The sequence below is a fragment of the Lutra lutra genome, chromosome 7, assembly GCF_902655055.1.
Source record: "Lutra lutra chromosome 7, mLutLut1.2, whole genome shotgun sequence".
In the NCBI taxonomy this organism is placed as follows: domain Eukaryota; kingdom Metazoa; phylum Chordata; class Mammalia; order Carnivora; family Mustelidae; genus Lutra; species Lutra lutra.
The window spans coordinates 104992980-105019484 of NC_062284.1; the positions used below are offsets into that span (position 1 = coordinate 104992980).

The 26505-nt window shown below is 37.3% G+C and overlaps 1 protein-coding gene across 1 annotated transcript; it reads left to right on the forward strand.

Moving 5' to 3' along the window:
• The first annotated feature begins 3246 nt into the window (after positions 1-3246).
• Positions 3247-25372, forward strand: NAA30 (N-alpha-acetyltransferase 30, NatC catalytic subunit). The gene is made up of 5 exons (XM_047737458.1): positions 3247-3408; positions 3678-4443; positions 9670-9793; positions 11603-11658; positions 21933-25372. The coding sequence occupies exons 2-5, from the start codon at positions 3679-3681 to the stop codon at positions 22068-22070; spliced, it is 1083 nt and encodes a 360-aa protein (XP_047593414.1). The 5' UTR covers positions 3247-3408; position 3678; the 3' UTR covers positions 22071-25372.
• The last annotated feature ends 1133 nt before the right edge of the window (positions 25373-26505 follow it).

Genomic DNA, 26505 nt, shown 5'->3' on the forward strand with positions numbered 1-26505 from the left:
TTGTCTTTTCAGAGCTTCTTAATAGACAAATATGCCTAAAACATTAGAGTGAACTAATTCTATTTTTATACCTAAAATAATGCTGCCATCATATCAGCATATAACAAACATGAGTAAAAAAGAAAAGGCTTACAAAAACAGATTTCTTAGAGAAGTCTTCTTAGAAGATCAGCATTGGGATTTTAATACTGGGATATAAAGTGGAGTCACTGGAGCTTAGATATCAGAGATCTTATTAGCTTATGAACTAGCAAGGAGGCCAGAATTTACTTTGTAATTATAAACATCCTAGACTGCTGAGAGACTAGCATAGTGTAGGAAAAAAAAAAAAAAAACACAGCAAGTCTCCTTTTAAGTATTAGATATGTGAGTAATAAGTGAATAAGACTCCGTCACTGACCTCATGGAGGTCTTTCCAACTCTCATCTTTCTGAAAATAACTGTGAGACAACATTAAGTGAGCTCCTCAGCAAGAAAGCTCAGTGCCAAGTATGGAAAGAACACTAAGACTTGCTGCCACTCATTCCTTACGATGGAGTCACATTATATAGGGTTACAGTTCACAGATAACAAGAGACATTTTTCTAAGTAAAAATTAACTTTAGGGGCACCTGGGTGGCTCAGTTGGTTAAGCGACTGCCTTTGGCTCAGGTCATGAAAATGGAGTCCTGGGATTAAGACCCACATCAGGCCCCCAGCTCCATGCGGAGTCTGCTTCTCCCTCTGACCTCCCCTCTCATGCTCTCTCTCTCTCTCAAATAAATAAATAAAAATCTAAAAAAAAAACTTTAAATATGTTTTGGGGAGTTGTGTGGGGCCATTTTGGTCAATATTTCCTGAATGACTTGAACAGATCATTGTTTCTTTGGCTGACCATCCAGGTTACACTTCAAACCTATGTCATTTGAAAAATATGTATTGTTAAACAATGTATGTACATTTGGAAATATGTTTTTTTTTTCTTTTTAAAAAACCATAAATGGGATCCCATTGTACTTATTAGTTTACCTCCTTAGGGTGTTTAGGAAGTCTTAAGCACCTATGACAACTTGTGCTTTCCAAAAATAGCCACAGCAATATTTCTGGTCCCATGTTCTCTTTAAAAACCTTGCCTCTCCTCATCAAGAAGTAGGGTCTGTTTCCCCACCCCCTGAACTTGGATGAGGCTTTGTGAGGGTATGGAGAAATAGAAGGCAGTAGAATTGACACTGCGTGACTTCTAAGGCAGATAAAAGGTAAGACAGTAGAAATCTGGCTCTCCTACTCTTGGGATACTCACCGTTGGAAACTAGCCATCATGCTGTGAGAAAGCCCAGAGCAAGTCCATAGTAAAAGACCACCTGGAGAGATCTATGTGGAGTTGAACTGAGTTCTCCAGCCAGTGGCCCCCAGCCAGTATCAACCATCGACATGAAAGTGAAACGTTTTCAGATGATTCTAATCCTCAACCTTCCAGTTGAGGCCCTATGCATAAAGAAAGCAGAGAAAAGTCATTCCTGCCATGCAGTCTGAATTCCTGACCCACAGAATCCATTGGCATAATAAATGTTTATTTTATACAACTGTGTTGTGGGGGTAATTTGCAATGCAATTATAGTAACCGGAAGTGTACCAATATATTCCATTATATTCAATCTATTTCATTCTTTCAGCAATAACATAATTAACTATAGTATTTAGGTATCATAAGCTTATTTTAATCATTCTTGTATTGATAGATACTTAGGTGGTTTGGACTTGTTTCCAATTATAGATAAGGCTGAAATAAATAAGCACCTACACCTCTATTTGTACACAAATGTCAATATTTCTATGAAAATCTATAAATTAATTTTTATAAAACCTATAAATGAGTTAACAAATACACATAAGGTACTTAGAACAGTGCCTGGCACATAGTCACACATTTTGTTATTTTTTTTTTATTACTATAGATTGAACTTCTAGATGGAAGATGATAGTTTGTCCTATCTTTAGTGACAAGCATCCTAACAATTGTATTTAACAGCTACAATACAGTGTAACCCACCTTCCAGAGTTTTTATCATGGCAGAAAGTTGCAAACATAATCAATCATAGAATTAAGTCCCTGAAAACATCTATATGCTGCTGACATGACCAGCTCTACAAATCAGTTTTCGAAAAACTTAATTTGCTCCGCGTGATGAAGAATTACAAAAAATCCGCTGGTGGGGCACCTGGGTGTCTCAGTGGGTTAAAGCCTCTGCCTTCCACTCGGGTCATGATCCCGCATCCTGGGATCGAGTCCTGCATGGGGCTTTCTGCTCAGCAGGGAGCCTGCTTCCTCCTCTCTCTGCCTGCCTCTCTGCCTACTTGTGATCTCTGTCAAATAAATAAATTAAAAAAAAAAAAAGATCCGCTGGAAATCATTTGCAGACTAGAGAGGAAAGAGGGAATCCACACGCTCAAGTGCGTGCCGCTGTTCAATTCCATTTGCATCCGCTCCGGCAGACCACTTGGTGGAGTGAGTGAGGAGGAGGTTCAGGACATCACTTTACTGGTGACAGTTTGTGTCACAAGTTTAGCTTGTGCTTTTCTAGCCGTTGTCACTCTATTCCACCATCTCTAACTCTTCCTTAGACGTGCTTCTATCTGTCCGGCACCTTTTAATCACATTTACTTCCAAATTCCTGGGTGGGGTGAAAGGGGTAAGGGGAGAGGAAAAGGACTACCTGTCCAGCTTGTCTTGTCTCAAAGAGGTAGACTAATCAAACTTAACTCACACTGCAAACAACCAGTTTTTAACAGCTTTTAATAGCCTTTCTCTTTCGATTTCTTCCGTTTTGCTCCATTTTTTAAGGGACTCAGGTAACCGCCCTCCCCCCTCTGCCTTCCTCCCATGCACCTCCCCGGGTCAGGGCAAACGCAGTACAGCTGAGGAGGAGCAGTTTTAGGGAACTCGTGTGCTTTCAGGTCGGCAGGCCACCAGCCCGCGGGCTTCGCGGCAGCTCGGTGGACAGCCAGCCTGCCTATCTCTCCCCCGCCCAGCGTCTTAACCTCCGCGGGCGGAAGAGTTCCGAAGCCGAGGACAGTGGGGTGGGAGCCGGAGACTCTGTAGCCCTGAGCAACTTCCCCGCCCCACAGCCCCACCCATTAGCACTCGGCCTCCCCCAGAGCCCACAGGAGACACCTTCGTCCCCGCCCCTCCACAGGTCACCTCCCTCCACGCCCCTTTCCCTTGGCCCCGGCAGCCGGCAGGCAGGGAAGTGTCGTAAAGCCAGGCCTAGGAAACTTTACCCGGGGTAACAGCTGAGGCGCTTTACGGCGACGGCGGCTGAGTGTGAACCTTGGCGGCGGTGGAGGCGGCCGCGGCGGCGAAGGAGGCAGCGGCGGCGGCGGCTGAGGAGGAAGAGGAGTGGCGGCAGTGGCGGCGGGGACCTGTGCGGGGTGAGCCGCGAGGAGGGGACAGGGAGGGGCCGCCGGTGACAGGGCCAGCGGATGGGTGCGGGCGGACGGGGACGGTGGCCGGCTGAACAGCTGGGCGGCGCTGAAGAGCGGGGGGGGGGCGCGGAATTGGGGGGCTGCTCCGTGAGGGACGGTTTCTGCCTTTGTTCCCCCCCCCACCTTCACCGCCGCCCCCCCGCCCGCCGCCCCCTCTGCTGCGCGCTAGTCCGCCGGGTCTCATGGCCTCCCCTCTCGGTTTGTTTCGCCTCTAGGATGGCGGAGGTACCGCCTGGGCCTAGCAGCCTCCTCCCACCACCAGCACCTCCGGCCTCGGCGGCGGCCGAGCCCCGCTGTCCCTTCCCGGCGGGGGCCGCCCTCGCCTGCTGCAGCGAGGACGAGGAGGACGACGAGGAGCACGAAGGCGGCGGCGGCAGGAGCCCGGCGGGCGGCGAGGCGACGGCGGCGGCCAAGGGGCATCCGTGCCTCCGCTGCCCTCAGCCGTCGCAGGAGCAGCAGCAGCTCAACGGATTGATCAGCCCCGAACTGCGGCACCTCCGGGCGGCCGCCTCCCTCAAGAGCAAGGTTTTGAGCGTGGTCGAGACGGCCACGACCACGGCCACCCCCGACGGGGGGCCCAGAGCGACTGCAACAAAAGGAGCTGGGGTACACTCGGGCGAGAGTCCCCCTCACTGCCTCCCCAGTAATGGAAGAACTGCGCTCCCCAGCCCGGCAGAGGCAGTGGCGGCGAGCGATCCTGCGGCGGCCCGCAATGGACTGGCGGAGGGCACGGAGCAGGAGGAGGAGGAAGACGAGCAGGTGCGGCTGCTGTCTTCATCCCTGACCGCCGGCTGCAGTTTAAGAAGCCCCTCAGGCAGGGAGGTCGAGCCTGGGGAGGATCGGACGATACGTTATGTCCGATATGAATCCGAGCTACAAATGCCCGATATCATGAGACTGATCACCAAAGATCTGTCTGAACCCTACTCCATTTATACCTATAGATATTTTATCCACAACTGGCCACAGCTGTGCTTCTTGGTAAGTGGATGGAATGCAAAGAGGGTGAACCCAGCAGAGAGATCCAGGCCGTGCAGGGCAGGGAGTGTGAGGGCTGAGAGTGGCAGTGGATGTATACTCCTGCGTTTCGTAGTACGTTACATGATGTAAAGTGCGTGTGCACACTACTAGTTATTTAATGAAAGTGTTCTGAAGGTAAGACGTCTTCATCTGGCTGAACTTGATATGTAAATGCAACAAGCCTGTGTGATGCATGTTGGGGGTCTTGGATCCTGTTTATATTAGCTTATAATCATGTTTAACCGTCTTTAATTACCTTCCCTCGTCCTCAAAGCACTTTGCAATTATTTAATTTGAACATGGTTCTGTTCGGATACAGGCTTTATTAATCTCTCAATTGCAGCCGTAATCAGGGAAGAGTGTATGCATAAACATGTTTTGGTGAACATGATTGTCAGTAAACTTGCTGTGGCCACACTGGAGAATTAAATCTTACAAGCATTTTCTGTAATTATGGAGATTGTTTCCTTTTACTTCCAACAGGACAATTAACAGTTGTAGCCAGCCTGTTTTCTAGTGCTAGATTGTAGAAGGCGCTACTAACACTTCTGGTGGCTGAAAGACTCCTGAAACTTGAACAAAATGCCTTTTTGGAATGTAGGAAACTAAGTGTGAAATTGTTACTAATCTAATTTTTTTCTTTAAGAAAATGGTCATAGATATACCTAAATACTAGTAGTAACACTGGTTTCTGTGAAGTATAGTTGACAAAAATTTTTTTTTTACTTATGTATAAACAAAAAAGATCTGGCTATGAAATAAGCTAAATAGTTGTATTTTTTTTTTTTAAATTTATGTAGTACTGGCAGTACCAATAGTTTCTTCCCAGTAATATTGACCAGTTTTAGTCTGTATGAAACCTTCCACTTAAATATTAACTGAGGGTATATGCATTATATTTGTGTCCTCACAAGCATTTTGTTTCCATTGACTTTCGCTGAGGAAAAGCAACATGCTTTTAAGAAGTATTTTATGATATGTAAAGGGAGAAGCACTACTGTTATTTACTGTTTTAGCATTGACTTAGTTGCACTTAGCAAATCCCTGCAAGACATTTTGACAGTGCTTTAGAAATCCATCTTTTTTATTCCATATGTTGATAATCTGAAAATATAGCTCCAGTATTGTAGGTAATGGTAGTTCTGCTATTTTCTATGTTCAGTTTACTAAACTTCAATGTAGTATGTTTGTTTAAATTGTGGGAACTATCTTATAGCCTACAAAACTGCTCTTCCAGGATTCTAACCACTGTATCAAAATAGGAGTTCTTAGCCATGCCTATGCCAGTGAACATGGGAAAGTGATTTTATAGCACTATTCTACATGTGATATTAAATGCCAATGTAAGTGCTAAAAATTTATGATTGATTTAATTGTAAGTTTACCCACAAAAGCATACAATTGAGTCACACCTTAAATTGAAATATGTATTTCTGTTAGTTACAGAAAACAGTTGTATATATAGTATTTAGGCAACTTTGGGTTCTGATACTACCTTGGCCTTTCTCAATTTGTCTGCCATTTTAGACTCTGATAAACTTAGTAAATTTTAATTTTGATATTTCATAGACTCCTTCCAATTCATCAGCTAATTTGTACTTTAGCTCTTTAATAGCCAATTGTTTAACATTAAATTCTGAATATCTGGAAATTGAGATATGTACAGGTGGTTGACATCTAAGATTTACTAGTGCAAATACATATCTGGACGTATTGAACATAAAATAGTAGTTAATCAGAAGCCATTTAGAATTGGGGCCTTTATGTTGGCCTCATTTTTTGAATTTCCTATAAGAACTAATTTAAAACAAATATAAGTGTGTATATTTATTTTAAGTCATATCATGTTAGAACTGTAAAGGATCTTAAATATAATCTAGCTCAACTTCACCTTTTTTAATGCAAAAAAATTAAGGACCAAAATGACTTAAAGTGCTTAAATCTTCAGATAGTTAGGGGTGCCTGGCTGGCTCAGTCAGTGGAACGTGCAACTCTTGATCTCATGTTTGTGAATTTGAGCCCCAGGTTGGGTATAGAGATTACATAAAAACAAAATCTTTAAAAAAAAAAAAAAAAGCTTCAAGTATTTAGTGGCTGAGAGGTAAAGCTAGAACTTTACCTGACCTCTCAATATGGAAATAAGCAAGAACCTGAAAAATTACACATTCTTGACCTATTCAGTGAAGATCATTGTGTTACCAAGTTATGCCTCATCAAGGGACTCTTGTCCTTGTAAACATGAATAATCTGAAGAGATTGAAAACCTCCAAAACGTTTCTGATTTCCATATAACCTGTAATGGATCAAATGGAGTGTATGAGGTTGAACCTTAGAAAATTGCCAATACTTGACCTTATCTGACTAACAAAAATGACAGTTTCTTATGATTCTTCCTAATAATTGTAAAAGGTGTGAAAGTAGAGTACCAGACAAATGGGACACTGTCAGTTACTTTAGTCTTAACTAATTTATCTCTACCTTTTTTGAGTTCATGGTATTTTCATCTGTTGGTGCCTTTTTGAACATCTTAAGCTTACTACCAGTGATGTATTATAGTCTGTTTATTCTAAATTTAACTTCATGGCTTCCTCTGTTTTCTCATGTATAGCATTCTGGAATTTGGGAATTTCTATTTCACACAACTTACATTTTTCAAGTTTTATAGATTAACAAGCATTTGGCCTTGTAGAGTTAAGTCTTAATCTTGCCAGGAATTTTTCAGTTTTCCATCCTTGAAAAAAGAACACATTTGATAGTAAGAGTTCCAAATATATGTGCAGAGCTTTTATTTAGAAAAACTGACAAGCAGTTTAGCAATTCTTTTTTTTTTTTAAGATTGCCTTTATTTATTTGTCAGAGAGAGAGTGTGCGCAAGCAAGGGGAGCAGCAGGCTCCCCACGGAGCAAGGAGCACAGATGTGGCACTGGATCCCAGGACCCTGGGAACGTGACCTGAGCTGAAGGCAGATGCTTAACCGACTGATCCACCCACTTGTTCCCCAGTTTAGTGATTCTTTTTTTTTTTTTTTTAAGGTTTTATTTATTTATTTGTCACAGGGAGAGAGAGAGAGAGAGAGAGAGACAGCACAACAGGGGGAGCAACAGGCAGAGGGAGAGGCAAGCAGAAGTAGAAGCAGGCTCCCCACTGAGCAGGAAGTCCAATGCAGGACTGGATCCCAGGATCCTGGGATCAAGACTTCTTTTGAGGGCAGATGCTTAACCAGCTGAGCCACCGAGGTGTCCCTAGTTTAGTGATTCTTATAAGTGTATAACCATCAGTAATTTATCAGAAAAAAAGTAGAACTTCCTCACTATCAACATCTTATTAGTAACAGCATATTATATATTGGGCTTTTATCTTTTTTACTGATTTTGTACCTGATCTTTGTTCCTTCATACTCTTAATTAGGAAGAAGTCAATCTAGTCTAAGTGTGAACTGGTATAATACTTGTTTTCCTATTACTTACTTGGTCAAAGGACAAAGATTTGTTTGAAATTCCTATCCAATTTGAAAGTATTGTCCAATTGTATTGTTTCTAGTGGTTCTGATTTTGAAGAAGCTTCTTTTGGATGGTTTACTAACTGTGAAGTGTAGCTGTCCTACAGTTTTGTGTCATAGATTTATACAGGTTTCCATTTTCCTTATCAGGTCAAAAAGTTTTTTAATGTACCATTTAATGTGTACAACATGTACACACATACACAACCACATAAACATATATTTTAGGTGAGTTACTTTCAAATCAGAAAAATGCTGTTAAGAGTTGTTCAGCCAGCCAGTTTTTGTGTATTTTTTAGGTCTTATTTCAGGAAGAAATTTTAGTTTTCAAAAGAATTTTGATAAAAACCAGATTGATTTATTGTGAATGAAAATGGAAATAGAAATTTTAGAGGATAAAACAGAAATGAACTAGTGTTGATTGTTCAGTTTAATAGCCCTTCAAAAGAATTTTTCTGACCTAGTTCAGGTTTGTGTGAAATGGATTAGAATTACCTTGCCTATAGGATTTCTTCACAATTAAAAAAGGATTTTTTAATCATATCACAGAATGATGAACTGAAAAATGTCACATCAAAATTAAGTTTAAGTCAAGTATAAACTGGTCTTTTCAATTTTTTAACCCATTTCCTGGTTTTTGTTGTTGGAATAGTTTCTTCTGAAAATTTAATTTTATTAAGAGATAATTTGAAGTTTTCCTATTTTTTAATGGGTGCTCTTTATAGCAAACACATATTTCTAGCAAGCTGACATGTTATTAAATAATTGGAACTATATCCCTTGTTGATATTTACCAGAATACAGTATCACTAGAACTTTTCATGAGTGAAGGAACTTTTGGAAAACATTTTTAATGGTAACACTGGAAATCTTAATGAAAATGGGGGATGATTAGCATTTATTCAACATGTAACTTTTAACACTCTGGAAAGACATACATTTTTATTAAAATAACTATAAAATTATATTAAAGCTTTTGCTTTAATATGAAGCTCTGATTTTAAGCTCTGGGTATTCTCTGAGCTTTATCATAATGATACTGTCAGGAGTGTCCTAAAAATGTGACCATCGTATATCTAGTTTTCATAGTCCTTCACTGAAAAAACGCCTTGGGTAAGATCCAAAGAATACCTTAAAAAAAAGTCTTTTTTCTGAAAATCATTACTTTTTTTTTTTTTGGTCAAAATCTAACTCTACTGTTCATGTATAGATATCATGTCTTATATTTTTCTTTCAGCAGAACTTTTTTAGAATTGAGATAAATTTACAGTACTTTGATACGCAAGTTTTACAATATTTTATCATATCCTAAAGAATTTTCTTAAAAAAAATTACTTTCACATATTTCCTCCTTCCCAAATCTTAAACATGTAGGTCTTTATTGCAAATAATTATAAGCACCTCTTATAAGGTACTTGAATATTTGCTTTGTGGGAATCTTGCTTCTTTTCCCCCTAGGGTTTGGTAAGAAGCATAAGCATACCCTAAACAATGTTGAACGATTTTAAAACTGGAACATTTGAAAGACTTCTGGAATTGAGATTTCTGAAACTTATGTGATTGCTATTACTAGAATTCTTATCTCTCCTTCCTCAAAAGTGTGACCAATGGTTGGTTGCTGTTTCCCTGGGTAATTGTGCCGTGCCTGATGGCAATGTATTCTTCATAACTGTTTGTTTATTTTTAAGGCCATGGTAGGGGAGGAATGTGTAGGTGCCATCGTTTGCAAGTTGGATATGCACAAAAAGATGTTCCGCAGAGGTTATATAGCCATGTTAGCCGTGGATTCCAAATACAGGAGAAATGGCATTGGTAAGGAAAATACTATGTCACTAAATGAATGCATAAGTTATTTTCATTTTTGTTTTTTAAAGCAAAAGATTTATATGTAAATATGCAGGAATGAGAAAGAAGGTAAGAGAAGGAAATTAAGGTGGTTTTTATTTCAAAATATTTTTAAAATGTTCTTAAAATGAATTGTTTCTTTATTAATGTTTTGTTTGAGAAATTATCTTTCTGGCAAGTAATAGGTGATCAGTTTCTATCTCCAAACATTTCTTTTGATCATATTCAAAACTCTTCGTTTATACTGTACACTGCAGTTTTCAGTAGCATCATTGGGGCACTGATAACAGCACTCTAGGAGCTGTCTATATCTGTGTTAAGTGGACCTCAAGGCAAAATTTTGGAGAAGTTGTTACCATTATTTAGTACTAGTGCTAGTACTAGTCCTCAAACATACTGGCAGTTCAGGGAGGACCGGGAGAAAGAATGCTTTCTTAGTATTCCCAATTCCATCTCCTTCTTGGGTCTACTTTTCCTGGCATTTTCAGTTAATCTTACGCTTATGATTTATAATGGTCATTAGAATCATTTGGGTGGTTTAAAAGCAAATGTGTAGGTCCCTCCTCCTGACAATCTTGTTTGTCCTGTTAGAAGTAGGGCTGGAGCTTCCCCAGGTGACTGTGATGTAAGCCTGGTTAAGAGCCATTGTCCTAGTGTCTAGGACCCACTGGCTCTTTGTTCAGGATGGGGATCAGACACTTGTCTGACCGTGTCAAATTCTGGGATCTAGTAAAGCTAAGTAAGTATTTGTGAAAGATTTAATGCCTATACCAGTATTTAATTACTAGTAGTTTTTTGTCACTTGTAGGTTTTTTTTTTATACAAGTGTTACTGTCCAGTTTAAGACTGTTTCACATAATTTGAGATGTCAGTAAAAATCATTATGAATAGGTAGACTTAATACATTTGGTTTAACCAATCTTTCTTACTAGAGGTTAGATTTTACTACTAAGGTTTTTAATGGATTGGACTTGTTATATAAGCCAAGTTTGCATTTTTGGCACATTAAAAAGAGCTGATAAGGGCTCATGGCAAATGATAAGCAATTATCTGGCTAGTTCTCAGGGCAGAACCTGGTGGCTTGAGGGCTGTATGCTAGCCCATAGACATATTGTTTGGCCCATGCAATGTGTTCTTCCTCATGTGCATGGTTGGGAAATTAAGAGATTCCTTACAGAATTTGGATTTCTTAAAATCAGAGGTGGCAGTTGTTTTCCCTCTTACGAGCCAAATGCATCTGACCCTAAACTAGGATACATTTTGTGAGACATTTACAGAGAATTCTGGTGTCATTTGGGAATGCTGGACTTCAGTATGCTTAGGCTCCCTATCGGGTTTATAGGAATCAACCAGTATTTTGGGCCCACTCTGCATCCCAGCAGTTTCTGGTGTGATTTTTGGCAAAATTAGCTCAAGAGTCTTGTAGTAACTTCTGGCTAGTTCAAGGGTTTCCTGGGTTGCTCTGGCCATACCATATCTTGCCTTTTTCTTTTTCCCTTTTTCTCTTACTTTTAAACAGAACAGCACAAACTCCTTTGAGCAAGTAATTACACCTAAAAAAAAAGGATACACACAGAGGTCTTTTAAAAGGAAACTTACATTGCTATGTAGGTTCTCTTGGCCTCTCAGTTTAAATATTTTTCTCACTTAAGATTGTGTGTATGTGCATTCAGGGTAGAAGCCAGCATTTGATATTTCTGTGCTTATGAATATGATAATTTAGGTATCTTTAAGAAACTAAATTTTCCTTCATTAATACTCATATCTATATTCTAGGTACTAACTTGGTTAAGAAAGCTATATATGCCATGGTTGAAGGAGACTGTGATGAGGTAAGTCTTTCTAAATGTTTAAAACCTTAAACTGGTATTCTACCAGTTTTTTTTTTTTAAATAAATATCTCATAATAAATTACACTGCAAATTTCATTGCAAACTTATTATATAATTATATAATTGTCGCTTGTGGTAAAAATTATTTTCCTTTTAAAAACACATGAATTTTGACCTAGAACAAATTTTAAGATGATAGAGCTGAAATTTGCTCTTTGTCAAAATGTAAAGGTGAAATCTTAGACATTTTCAGTAAATAATTGATATTCAGAAGAATTGGTATTCAGAGGATTTGTTATCAGTTAAAGTCCTATAAGGTAGCTGTTATTACTAATTTTACTGCAATTTCCTTCCATACTAGCCTTAGTTTCTCTCTAAATAACATTTTTTTTTAAACTGTGTGCCAACTGTCAGCTCATATTGAAAGACATTCCATTCCATGTTTGAAAAAAATCTCTCAGCATTAAATAATGAGAAGGCTGAGGAGAAAAAAAGACAACCACTTTTTAAATGTAGACCTCTCTGTGCATTAGCCTGAGTGTCTTTTCTCTTTACCTTGTTTGTACAGCCTAACCACGGCTATAATTTCTTTGTTTCCTAGAGCACTGTGCTATACACATAGTGAGTGCTCCATAATTCATGGTGATGGTTGGGAATGTTAAGATTTACTGTCATAATGTGGAAGGAAATAAGTATAAACTAGAGAAGTATAGATGTTTTTAATATAGGCGTGGTGACTGAGAAGGAATAAGGTTATATTGTGCTAATAATTTTATGAACAGTACAGGTGACAATTATCTTTATTATTGGAGTGTAACTATGCCTTAGAGAGTTCTCAAAATACTCGAAATTAGGTTTTTTTCCTCAAAAGACTACAACTTGTTTTGATTACTTTTTTTTAAGGTGGATTTTTTTTTTTCTGTACAAAATGTATACAGTCATTAAGCATGATGAGTGATTTGGGAGTACAGAGTCCCTTCATTCACTGTCTTCACGCTCTGCAGCTCTTCAGTCTTCTTTCCACTTATAGCTACTGTTCATCAGATCATGTATCCTCCCATATCTAAATACACATCTAAGCTGTGTAATACTTTTTCTTTACACAAATGAAGCCATAATTATTATTCTGCAATTTTTTTTTATTTAACAATATGTCATGAACATGTTTCCATGTTGGAATACAGAGCTTTACCATAGAGTAGTCTCACATTTCTTGTTCACATTAGTTTGTATTTTGACAGATCACACTAAATGGTGGTTATATGAGAAGGCCTTCAGGCATGTTGGGCAGCATAGAAGAAATCATCCTGGCATTTCAGGATATTCAACATTATTTCAGATGAGATAATTCACACATAGTGAAGGAGCTTATATTGTTCACAGCTTTTAATATAATGTTGCAAAGTAAAAGATGCAGTGACCCTGATCATTTAAATGGCTGGTAACTAAAATTTGCAGAAGAGGATTGGATTGCATATGTTCATGGGTGTAAGTCTCTATGTTTGGACCATAGCCACACTGGTTAGTTCATCAGGAGAAGTCAAGCTTCCTAAAAGTTGAACAGTTTGGAGAAATCTTTGGGTTGATAAGACCATGCTTTTAATCCTCTACTGCTACTGAAAAGAGTGGTTTCCAGTGAAGAGGGATGTACAAACAGGGTGTATTGTGTTCCTTAATGGTGTTATACCTTCTGTGAGTTAGCCTAGTCACTACCGGTGAGACAGGGTAGTGTGCTTTACCTTAGCTGAACAAATGTTTAAATAGTATTGGTTTTCCTTTGAAAGTTCTGGGGATTGATACAGAGATTTGGGTTATATCATTTTAGTCTCAAAGTTAGATCCTTAATTAGTGACACATTTTATGGTATCTTTTCATTGTGGGCCTAAAAATCTAATTCTGATTTACTTTTAAGTAAAGTAAGTAAAGTTTTAACTAATCTTAGTCTGAAATGAGGATAGTTCCATAAGCTTATTTCTTTTGTATGATGTTTTTGCAGTTCGAATAACTCTGCCTCTGAATTAGAGAACTCTGCTATGTTTAAAAAAATTGTCTGTGTCCCACATTGTTCAGATAAGTTTTTCTCTATGAAGGGATTAGAACCTTTGTTTACTCTTTATAAGGCTTTCCTTGTGTTTTAGACTATATAAGGCACAATTCTATCCCTTTTTCCCTTCTAATTTTTGATAGTTAATTTGTCTTTGTTGGTTCCACTGCGTTTTATTACCATTTCATTCCATTTTGGTTTGGTTTCTTCCCCCTCGACCCCAGTGTAACTATTTTCTTACTGATGTATTTGCTAGACCTAGTAGCTTCTTGATTCTCCTCTATTTATTAAACTACTTCTCTGTCTTTAAGATCCAAAATAAGTATCAATAACTTTTTAAAGTTTTCCTTAATCCTTCTGGACAGAATCATTTGTGTGGCTTCTGTGGTTTTCTTGGCTTCTGTTTTTGAAAAATTTACTTTGCTGTTCAGTCTGTGCCTTAGCTGCTAAGGAGAGCAGAGATTCCTCTTCTTGTTTACTGCTGTGTTCTTAGTTTGGCATTTCTGATAGAGTACAATGGTTCTTAAGTATTTATTGACTGATTAAGTCAGTGCTTCCAACATTTTATCTGTACCTCTTTTTTTTTTTAATGCACTTTTGAATTATTACCTTGTCTTTGCTTCTGAGCTTTCTAGAAGCTTTCTAGGAATGGCAGTCATCTTATTTATTTTGTACATAGTAAGATTTAAAAAAAAAAAAAAACTATCCTCAGAGTTTATCAGTTGTTAAAATACCTTTTGGTAAAAACAAAATCATGTGTAAAAACAGTCTTGTATATAATTCATTGTTTTGAGAAAAACTGAAATTTTAATTTCTAAGAATATAGTAACCAATTATAAAGTAACCAACATGTGATTTTACTTTTATTAAATTAGGTCAACCTTCTTTTCTCTTAAAGTGTTAAGAAATTTCAACAAATTATTGGAAAGAGATTTGAGGAGGGATTTAAATTACATTTTCCACCACTTAGGTTGTACTGCTATTTTTTTTTTTAATTCTTAGAGAGATTTTTAATTTTCTGCACCTGTAGAGAGTTACATTTGGAAATCTCTCTGAAACCTTACCATGCACATCCAGTGAGTTTTTCCTTCCCGTTCTGTTTGTAGAATTTGTGACCCTGAGTCGTGTTTTATTGCTCTTGGTAGCTCTTTTCATTTTAAGATAAATTCACAGCATATTAAACCAAAATTAGTAATCACAGAGTTGAAATGTAGATGATGTTTTTGTTTGAATAATAATGAAATACTCTCTGGATCTACTATTTATCTTCATTTTGCCTTATTATTACTTTCCTAACTTTTTATGTCAGAATTAGACATGTTAAACAGCATAACTAATATCTTTTTCATTTTCTGTATATATGGAGCTGTCTGTAAAGTTACAACATCAAAAAAAGAAACAAGTGGATTTGTTGCTTCATGAATGAGAAATGCATTACCCTTATTGCTGACCTGGCTTTAACTTGGTTATACCCGCACATGCTCTGGCTGCCAAACATGTAGTGGCTTCTAGAACAAGCATCTTGGGTTTCTGTCTTACAGTAGAGGAAATAGTAAGAAAAATACAAATAGCATGAAAAAGTGTTCTGGAATGTAGGATTGCTGGATCATATAGTAGTTCTATTTTTAATTTTTTAAGGAACCTCCATAACTGTTTCCATGATAGCTCCTACCAACAGTGGCCTAATTTCTAATAACCAATAATAAATCTGTTGCATATTAATAAAATACATGTAATATCTTGATATGTGCAAATACATCTCATATTTTTATGATTTTTTTGATATTGTACAAAGATGACTTTTAAGCCTTTTATGTTTAACAGTTACATGGTGAATGTTTTAGTTTCACTGGAAACATTTTGGCTATCAGACAGAGGCTGCTTGGTAAAGAACAGAGTGAAATGGAGATCTTTAAGCTGTAAGAACTTTTGGTTGAATAGTTTGTCCTAATTAAAGAACTGCTTATAAGAGTCCTGGGTTATAGTTTCTTTGTGCCATATGATCGTAATTCTGATCTTAAAGGAATGTTATGAAAAGCAATAGTACCGGCCGCCTGGGTGGCTCAGTTGTTAAGTGTCTGCCTTTGGCTCAGGTCATGATCCCAGGGTCCTGGGATTGAGGCCCACATCGGGCTCCCTGCTCAGCGGGAAGCCCGCTTCTCCCTCTCTCACTCCCCCTGCTTATGTTCCCTCTCTCTTTGTGTCTCTCTCTGTCAAATAAATGAAATCTTAAAAAAAAAAAAAAAGGCAATAGTAGTATTTAGTAGTATTGATGGAAGGTCTGTGAGGTGCCAGACCATAGGCTAGTGCTTAGGTTCCAGCAGTTCCAGCCTACAATATTAAAAAAGTCTTTCTAAACTGTAATAGTTTGGCTTATCCTGACAATGGTTTGTTGCTAAGAGAGTCCGTGGAACTTCACAGTAATCCTTTTTCTGTTTTTTTTTTTTTTTTTTTTTTTTTTTTTAAAGATTTTATTTATTTATTTGACAGAGAGAAATCACAAGTAGGCAGAGAGGCAGGCAGAGAGAGAGGAGGAAGCAGGCTCCCCGCTGAGCAGAAAGCCCGATGTGGGGCTCGAACCCAGGACCTGGGATCATGACCTGAGTCGAAGGCAGCGGCTTAACCCACTGAGCCACCCAGGCACCCCTAATCCTTTTTCTGTTAAGTAGAATTCTACTTTGGCAAATTTCTTTGGGACCAAAGTAGCCTCATTATCCTTTGGCTTCCTATATAATACTCCCATGATGCGGACTGAAAGAATAGTTTTATATTGAGTTCACTATAAACCCAGATTCTCTTTTAATGTGTTTATAAGAATTTGAGTGATTAAGTATTAAAAAGTAGTTACTTTTTTTTGACATTTTGTTTTGTCAGATGATCTCTTTGTTTAGAGAATGTGAGTACTGAGAGAATCTTTTCATTTAAACTAAGGTTAGCCCTTTGTGTAATTCCATTTCTGTGTAATTGGGCTGTATTTCACTAATCTGTTAGGATGCCAACAAACATGAATACAGCTCTTTACCACACCTTATGTAGCCATAATAAGCTTCAGATGTGTCTTGACTATTTTCAGTTGCCAAATATTAACAAACATAGACTTAGATCCCCTTCATTGTGTCTTAAGTAGGTTAGATCTCCCATTTGCGGCCTTGTTTTACTCTGGGAAACAATCAGCGGGGGAGGCACAGAAGAGTGGATACTATTAAGTTTTAGTTCAGATTTGCAGTCTGGTCTGTTTTTGCAGTACTGGTGGCCTTGAGTTTCATTCTTTGTAAATTGGAGAAAATCATATCTGTTTCATAGGGTTATTCTGAAAATAACATAATGACAAATGCATGTAAAATGACATAATGCATGTAAAATCCCTTACAAAGCATTTAGTAAGCCTTCAGTAAACAATAACTTAAAAAAACTTTCACTCCTTTTTCTGTGAAATCAAGTTCCAAGTTTTGCGTTGTTGTACATTTATTGCTTCACATGTTAATTGTTTTGACACATTTTAGCTCTAAGTAGGTGGTGGCCTAAAACAGAATTCTAGGAGTTACCCAAGAGAATTGTTCAAAATTAAAAACCTGTATTATTCGGATTGTAGTGATCTTTCATACTGGAAGATGACATACATTACTAAAAAATAAATTCCATATTTTTAAGAGCAGGGAGAAATTGTTGACTTTTCTTCTTCTTCTTTTTTTTTTTTTTAAGATTTTGTTTATTTATTTGACAGATCACAACTAGGCAGAGAGGCAGGCAGAGAGAGAAGGGGAAGCAGGCTTCCCACTGAGCAGAGAGCTCCATGCGGGGCTCAATCCCAAGACCCTGAGATCATGACCTGAGCCAAAGGCAGACGCTTAACGCACTGAGCCATCCAGGCGCCCCTGTTGACTTTTACATTTTATTTTTATTTGATTTGATTTTTTTTCAGTGTTCCAAAATTCATTGTTTATGCACCTCACCCAGTGTTCCATGCAATCCGTGCCCTCTCCAATACCCACCACCTGGTTCCCCCAACCTCCCACCCCCCGCCCCTTCAGAACCCTCAGATTGTTTTTCAGAGTCCATAGTCTCTCATGGTTCACCTCCCCTTCCAATTTCCCTCAGCTCCCTTCGCCTCTCTAACTCCCCTTGTCCTTCATGCTATTTGTTATGCTCCACAAATCAATGAAACCATATGATAATTGCCTCTCTCTGCTTGACTTATTTCACTCAGCATAATCTCTTCCAGTCCCGTCCATGTTGCTACAAAAGTTGGGCATTCATTCTTTCTGATGGAGGCATAATACTCCATAGTGTATATGGACCACATCTTCCTTATCCATTTGTCCGTTGAAGGGCATCTTGGTTCTTTCCACAGTTTGGCGACCGTGGCCATTGCTGCTATAAACATTGGGGTACAGATGGCCCTTCTTTTCACTACATCTGTATCATTGGGGTAAATACCCAGTAGTGCAATTGCAAGGTCATAGGGAAGCTCTATTTTTAATTTCTTGAGGAATCTCCACACTGTTCTCTAAAGTGGCTGCACCAACTTGCATTCCCACCAACAGTGTAAGAGGGTTCCCCTTTTCCCCACATCCTCTCCAGCACTTCTTGTTTACTGTCTTGTTAATTTTGGTCATTCTAATTGGTGTAAGGTGGTATCTCAATGTTGTTTTGATTTGAATCTCTCTGATGGCTAATGATGATGAACATTTTTTCATGTGTCTGTTAGCCATTTGTTTGTCTTCTTTGGAGAAGTGTCTGTTCATGTCTTCTGCCCATTTTTTGACATGATAATCTGTTTTGTGTGTGTTAAGTTTGAGGAGTTCTTTATAGATCTTGGACATCAGCCCTTTGTAGTGTCATTTGCGAATATCTTCTCCCATTCTGTGGGTTGCCTCTTTGCTTTGTTGACTGTTTCCTTTGCTGTGGAGAAACTTTTGATTTTGATGAAGTCCCGAAAGTTCATTTTCGGTTTTGTTTCCTTTGCCTTTGGAGACATGTCTTGAAAGAAGTTGCTGTGGCTAATGTCGAAGAGGTTACTGCCTATGTTCTCCTCTAGAATTTTGATAGATTCCTGCCTCATGTTGAGATGTTTCATCCATTTTGAGTTTTTCTTTGTGTATGGTTTAGGAGAATGGTCAAGTTTCATTCGTCTATACATTGCTGTCCAATTTTCCCAGCACCATTTATTGAAGAGACTTTTTTCCACTGTGTATTTTTTCCTGTTTTGTCAAAGATTATTTGACCATAGAGTTGTGGGTCCATATCTGGGCTCTGTACTCTGTTCCACTGGTGTATGTGTCTGCTTTTGTGCCAGTACCATGCTGTCTTGGTGATCACAGCTTTGTAGTAAAGCTTGAAATTGGGCAGTGTGTTCCCCCCAGTTTTGTTTTTCTTTTTCAACATTTCCTTAGCAATTCGGAGTCCCTTCTGGTTCCATACAAATTTTAGGATTGTTTGTACCAGCTCTTTGAAAAATGCCAGTGGAATTTTGATCGGGATGGCATTGAAAATATAGATTGCTCTAGGCAGTATAGACATTTTAACAATGTTTACTTATCCGATCCATGAGCATGGAATGCTCTTCTATCTTTTTGCATCTTCTTCAATTTCTTCAATGAATGTTCCTTAGTTCCCCGAGTACAAATCCTTTACCTCTTTGGTTTTATTCCCAGGTATCTTATGGTTCTTGGTGCTATAGTCAATGGAATCGATTCTCTAATTTCCCTTTCTATATTTTCATTGTTAGTGTATAAGAAAGCGACTGATTTTTGTACATTGATTTTGTATCCTGCCACATTACTGAATTGCTGTATGAGTTCTGGTAGTTTGGGGGGACTTTTATTCTTAAACCAATTTATTTTTTGTACAACATTTATTTAAATGTTCCTTCTTAGTAATATTTTCTCTTGCTCCTGATTTATTCATTACTTGTTTTTAGACCTTTTAAAAGTTCATATTTAGCAAGTGATTTACTTTAATGAGTAAATTGTATAGGCAGTTGCTTTAAGATGATGCTTTCTCTTTCAGTACTTTGGTCATTTAAAAGTTTGGTAAAACTTTCATTTGTCTAATGTTTATGTAATATATGTAATATAATGAAAGGTATGTAGGAAGTATGTAATTTACAAATATTTAAGAGCCTTCTCTGTGTTAGCCAGTATGTTAAGTACATACGAAACAGCTGTGAAGGAGGTACACATGATCCCTGCCCTTCTTAGGCTCATCACCTAGGAGAGCTGTCACAGTCATTAAATGTTGAATGAGAATGTAGTTGGATAAGGAATGGTGCAGAGTGCTGTTGGGGTAATACAAAAGAAGGGGATACTACTTCACCAAGTCTGGAAGGGACAAACTAACAACAAAAGCAAGGAGGACAGGAAGAGCATCCTTCCAGACAGAGAAAACAACTTGTGTGAAAGGTCTAAGGTAGGAAAGATCACGGTGGGTTCCAGAAACTGAAAGTTCAGTGTTGATCATGGAGAGCTGAAAGAGTACAGGCAGGGGGCGGGAGGGACCGAAAGTGAAGTTGGTAAGGTAGGTAAAGGCCATATTTTTATGGGCCTTTTAGGTTTCTTTAGATTGCTTTTAGATTGTAGACTTTATCTGGAGGACAAAAAGGAATCAGTAAATGGTTTTAAGCAGGGAGTTAACAAGAGTATGGAAGACTTTTGAGTTAGACGGATCTTAGAATTTCAGTATTCTGGGAGCTTGGACTAGAATGGTATCAGGGATAGAAAGAAAAGGGTTGATTTGAGAGATTTAAGAGAGAAAATTGCAATACTCGTGCTTGGATGTTTGTAGCAGGGCATAGAGAGGGAAAAAATGATTTCAACAATGACTCTTGGTTTCAGGTTTGAGGCATTGTTAGGATGGAGATCTTGTTACTAAGATATGGAATTGTGGAGGAGGAGTTGATCATGAGTTCACTTTTGCAGAGGATGAGTTGAGGTATATTCTTTTCCCTATTATTTATATCCGTTTGAATTCTTGTCAAATGTTTTGATAGCTTGAGATAGAACAGAGAGTCTCATAGACTTCACTTGGGCCTTTGTTTAATTATACTTTGCTCTGTTTTGTCCCACTTCAAGCACCTGAGGATTCGTAGTAGTAGTTACAGTAGTAACTGTAGCTCACTGTGTTGGTAATTCTCAACGAGGTAGGTTGAGAAGCAATAGAAAGGCAAATAGAATTGTGTATCTACAAGGTGGGAGGATGGGATAGAGGATATTTTGGTAGAGGAAGGTAGAAACAAATTTAAAAAAGGAAATTAGAATATAAAAAATATCACTTACTCATTGTCAGGGCCATTCTAAAAAAGACTCAGAAGTTAATACTTTATGTGTTCTTCTGTTAAGTGTTGATGTCCATAATATGTAGTCATTTGTTTGCAGACTGTAGTCTCCCAACTAGCAGCATCAGCATCAAGTAGCAATTTTTTAAAAATACAGATTCTTGGGCTCCACCCCAAATATACTCAGGGGTCTCAGCAATCTATTTAACAAACCCTCCAGTTAACTAATTTTGCGGTACCTTTGGTCTAAACAGCGAGTCAGATAATAAATATTTTAGACATTGCAGACTCTAGATCTCTGGTGCAGCTCTTAGGCTCTGCTTCTGGTATTGAGAAGGCAGTCCTAGATAGCACGTAAACAAATGGGCATTGGTTGTGTTCCAATAAAACTTTATTTTCAGAAACAGGCAACAGGCACATTTGGCCCAAGGGCTATAATTTGCAGATTCTGGTGTAGACTCTAGATAATATGGTAGTTGTTGCCAGGATAAATGATGACAAATTAATGAAAATATAGGCGTTGGAGGTCAATTTGAATAGTTTCAAGTCCTGGTCCTTTTTCTTCCAAGTTTTTATTGTTGATATTTTTTTTCTTCATCTTTTTGTCACGCTGTTTTTCTCCACAGGGAAATAATTCATCTTTGTTTAGTACAAAAACATATATTCTCATTGCTAAAACTTCCAAACATCACAAAAAATCAATAGAACAGAAAATGTTCACATTCCTACCTCTCCTTGCCCCAAGAGAAAATTACTATCACAATTTCAGTGACTATTTTTCTGTTTTTTTTCTCTTTAACATTTGTTTCACCATCAATTTAAAACCGATACGGTATGTTTTTCTTAAATACTTAAAATGTTTACTTTATATGTGATTTGTCAAATTTTGAAATTATAAAATTAATTTCAAATACATAAAATTGCAACTCAGTTTCCTCTTTTTTTTTTTTTTTGAAGGTTGTTTTGGAAACAGAAATAACGAATAAGTCTGCTTTGAAACTTTATGAAAATCTTGGTTTTGTTCGAGATAAGAGGCTGTTCAGATACTATTTAAATGGAGTTGATGCACTGCGACTTAAATTGTGGCTGCGTTGAGAAACTGACATCAAGGAACAACTTTCCAACCACGCAGAATCGACCTTTGCATGCAATGCAATTTGTACAGAATTGCTTTGCAGGTGGATTTAGTAATTTCCATGCAGCTCTTATCTGTCAGTGTCTCATTGAGTGTCGCACAATATTTGTTGCACTTTGGCATGGCGCATTTGTTTTGAATTAAAAGAGATTGTTTTAAACTTAAAGAGTTCTTTTGGTACCAGCAAGATGTGCCAGTTGATAGCCAAGATTTGTTTGTTCATTTGCAAAGTCTGCTGACAATGTCATTTACACAGTGATCATTTTGTCACAGAACCAGTAAGTGGAACATGATTTTTGTTCCTTAAAAAAGCCAATGTAAGATTGTAAAAATCTAAGTATACTAACATTTCACATGAAACCTGCCATACTTTTCTGAAGGGGGTGGGGGAAAGCTTCAATTTTAGGTTTTATTTTTTCAATATTAAATTTTCCATTCTTGAATATTGGTACCTCAGTGATTAGTGAATGAAAAAAATGTTATGTAGGGTTGGGTGTGTCTTACAATGAGTAAAGATAACAATTAAATTGCGTCTGCCAGTGCCTGTGTAGATAAGTATATTTGTCTTCATCTCTAGTTTTTGAATGCATGCTATCTTTTCCTTTTCTTTAAGGCCTTTGCAAGAAAACCTTTGTTTTTATTTAAATTCTAAATTTGATAATAAATTATTTCAGATTTTTATAATTTGGATACTTTTTTCCAGGTGAGTGACAGAGTGGTTTACTGTAAAGTCCCTTTTTTCCTTACAGTAAGAAGTTGAATCTACTTGGAAAATCTTTGAGAAATGACTCAAAAGGGATGAGAAAAGTTGATGGAGCCGGGAATTGCTGGGTTTTTGGATGCACTTTTTTTTGAGAGTGAGGGAATTTTTGGAAAAGAATAGAAAATTAATGTAAATTGGTATGATTTTATTTAATCAAAATTATCGCTAAGCTGTGAAGAACAGCTTTTACAAAGCAGTTGGAACTTTTTTTCCCACTTGATTTGGATTTCGCATTGCTTCTGTTTCTTAACATGCTTAACTTTGGTTCTTGGTCTTGGAAATAAATTTCAAGGTGCATTGTATCCATTTTAAACTGATTTTCTTTTCTTTTCACTTATTTGAGCAAATTCTTGGGGAGGCTTTGCTTAGTTCTCAGAAAACCAAAAGGGAAAATTGTAAAAAAAAAAAATTTTTTTGGAATGAGTCCTATGGGTTTTCGTAATAGTTATCACCATGTTCAGTTACATTGTATTTTGGCCGATCTGTGCAGTGTAACAAATTTTGAAGTTAATTGCTTTCAGTTGAGTCAGGAAACATGTGATGGATAATTTAACTGGAAAACCTAGGTACCCATTTAAAAAAAAAAAAAAAGAAAGATGGATGCTCTGTGAAAAATGTTTTGTAGGATTCTGTGTTGTTGTTTCTTCAATTTGGATATGCTTTACTTCTGCTCTAGGATTTGGTTTGAATTTTATTTTATGGCTATAATTACTGTATTTTTAAAAAACCCTACCTCCATTAACAGTTGGTAAAAGCCCCCTTTCAGGAAAGTTTGTTGCCTTTTTTTTTTTTTTTTTTAAAGGAAAGCTGCTCCTTGCTCAGTGTAATGTCTTGAAAGTGAACATGGTATTAAGTACTTTTAAAATAATGGTACACAGATTTGGTAAAAATAAAATCTTCCTGCTGGTGGGATCATTTATCCTTCTTTTTAAAGACAAATATTTCTTTCCATTTTATGTTGCTCTTGAAAGTTTAATGGGCAGAGTACTGATTAAAATGTGATGATCACACAATACACAGCTTTCCAGCTGACAATTTTGAGTATGTCTTTGCTCAAATGTCATTTGGGCTCTAGCCTTTAGAGTAATGCCAATCATAGAGATGCTTCTGTTATTTTTAATATGGAGGGAACTGAGCTAAAACAGTTATCAAATTTTATCTCACCACTTTATGTTTGATGTGGTGATTCATGAGTTATGATAGTTGATGAACATAAAGTTGCTTGACTCACTAATGGGGACAGTTCTAAAATAGATACATGCTAGATTTTCATTTCAGCCATTGTGTTTTTGGCACGTTGTCAGTGAAACCATCTCTGCTGACCTTTTCCCCTAGAATTGACCATGTTTTGCTGAACTGCCTGGGTGTTTGTAAACATGACCTTAACATGTGGCTAAAAAGTCAGATCGTTGCTGTATTATTCAGTTGGTGTATGTTGAATATAAATGTCTTCCTTAGGTCTTTCTTTGGTTATGCAAAAATGGTTTACTTAAGTGGACTAAAATTTTAATGTCTAGCATCATAACCCAGCATCAAAACTAAGTCTCGTTCCAGTTGCATTAGCATCATACATTGATTTACTTCTTGGTAGTGGGCTTTCATTTTTCTTATATAATCTTAAAACAATCCCATTTAAAATTGATAGAGTGAGTTCACTTGGCTAAAACTGAGCAAAATTGGTGCAACTTTCTTTTAACGGGGTGCTGCCTCTTTAAGACTGACTGTTCTATCCACTGACACTGGTTTGGCAGTTGGTACTGCTGAACATTTTTATACATGCTACCATGAAGCTATATATGTTAGTATTGAAGAAGCTAACGGGTATACTATACTATCATTTTTGATGTGTGGGCTGATTGTAATTTCCCTTACGTTAGGATGAAACTACTCGAGAAGTCCACAGATCAGAAACCAGACAGTAGTTTTTGAAGTTGAAGCCAGCAAAAGTTAAAAAAAAAGAAAAAATTACTATTGAAAAATTGGTTTTAATATTTTCTGCCTCTTCCCCAAATTACCTTCCCTACTTGCTCGACAAATCTATGTAAAGAAGTTTGTTTGTCACATGTTTTAATTTTACCTTGCCCTGTGTTATGGTATTGGCTGACATGTATAAGACTGGATGTGTATATTTATTATGGTGTCTAAAAATCATGAAGTTCATCACTTTCCAGGAGCATAGATAAAAGCAAATTGGTAGTGCATCAGAGTTACTTTTTAGTGCACCATGACATCACTAAAATGAGTGCTATAATGTTACAGGGCTTTCAGGTTTGTAAAAACATAACCATAAATTATATTGACGTCAGATATGAGTTGAGTATCTATAAAATATCACGTGTATCTCAAAATATTGGACTGCTGTTTGATGACTGGATATTGCTGCATAATTTTCTTCTATTGTCCCATATCCTTTTGGAGAGAGAGATTTAATGGGATTTGAAATGTGCAAGCTGTCTAAATAAGATGCAGTCAAATAAAGTTGGTTAAGTTGTGTTTGCATTTTTCTTTTAGATACAGCTGTGTGCATTTTATGATTGAGTTATTCTGCTTTTACCTACTAAGAAAAAAAACCAACCAATCCATTCAATTCCCCACTTCCTGCCTCCGATCCAAGAACTATTTGGAAGAAGTGATATATAATTATTATCTGCTTTGTGTTCTGACAAAGTAAATTCGAAAATAACATGAGTTTGATTTTCCTAAAAGTATTCAGTCAACTCAGATATCAATACAAATGAGAGCATTTTTTTGCATGTGTAAAACCAAAACTTGTTTTTTTGTCCTTGTCCCGTAGCAATTTATTCCTAAGACCATCTTTCTTTTAATTTACTACCTTTTTGTTTGTATTTAAGTAATGTTTTTAACCCCCTTGTTAAGACACCAAAGTAAAAGTAAAGTAGACCAATATCTGGGCTATTTACCTTATTCTTGTGAGAAACTTTAAATGGTAGTTATGTATGCTTTTATATTTAAAGATTTATGGGATGTTAGTGGAAGAAAGAGATGTTTTAAATATGAGTACTAAATTGCTTTCATCATCCATGCAGTATTCACTTTGTTGGATACTTTGTTCTTTTATAGTTAGTAAAAATGTCTGAGTTCATGTTTTACTTGAATCTTATATGGACCTCCTGAATACCTCATAAATTGTCTAAATAATGATCAGAAATTTGATAGTGTCCTTTGACACCTACGAACAGAGATCACTATTAATCTGTAGCCCAGAGATACAGTGATATTTTTAAACAACTTTCAATAAAAAAATTTCATGAGATACAGCACACTGCACTTTCTTCAGATCAGTGCTGTCCAGTAGCACTTTTTACAATAATAAAAATATTCTTTGTGCGCTCCAGTATGGTAGCCACTAGTCACATGTAGCTAGTGAGCCCTTGAAGAGTAGCTAGTATGATTGAAGAACTGAATTTTTAATTTTAATTAATTGAAATTTAAGTAGTCACATGTGGTTAGTGGCTACTGTATTGGACAGCATAGCTTTAGATAATATTTAAGTAGTAGTAACTAAGGAAAGCATTTTCTCAATAGGGTTTTTAAGACTACTAATTTATTGAAATACGAAATGGCAGCATCATGATTAAAAATGATCTCTGAGCAACGGAACAGCCGCACTG

Coding starts and splice junctions, on each gene's coding strand:
- NAA30 (XM_047737458.1), top strand. CDS start 3,679: ATGGCGGAGGTACCGCCTGGGCCTAGCAGCCTCCTCCCACCACCAGCA. Junction 4,444..9,669: donor GGCCACAGCTGTGCTTCTTG/GTAAGTGGATGG, acceptor TTTATTTTTAAG/GCCATGGTAGGGGAGGAATG. Junction 11,659..21,932: donor TTGAAGGAGACTGTGATGAG/GTAAGTCTTTCT, acceptor TTTTTTTTGAAG/GTTGTTTTGGAAACAGAAAT.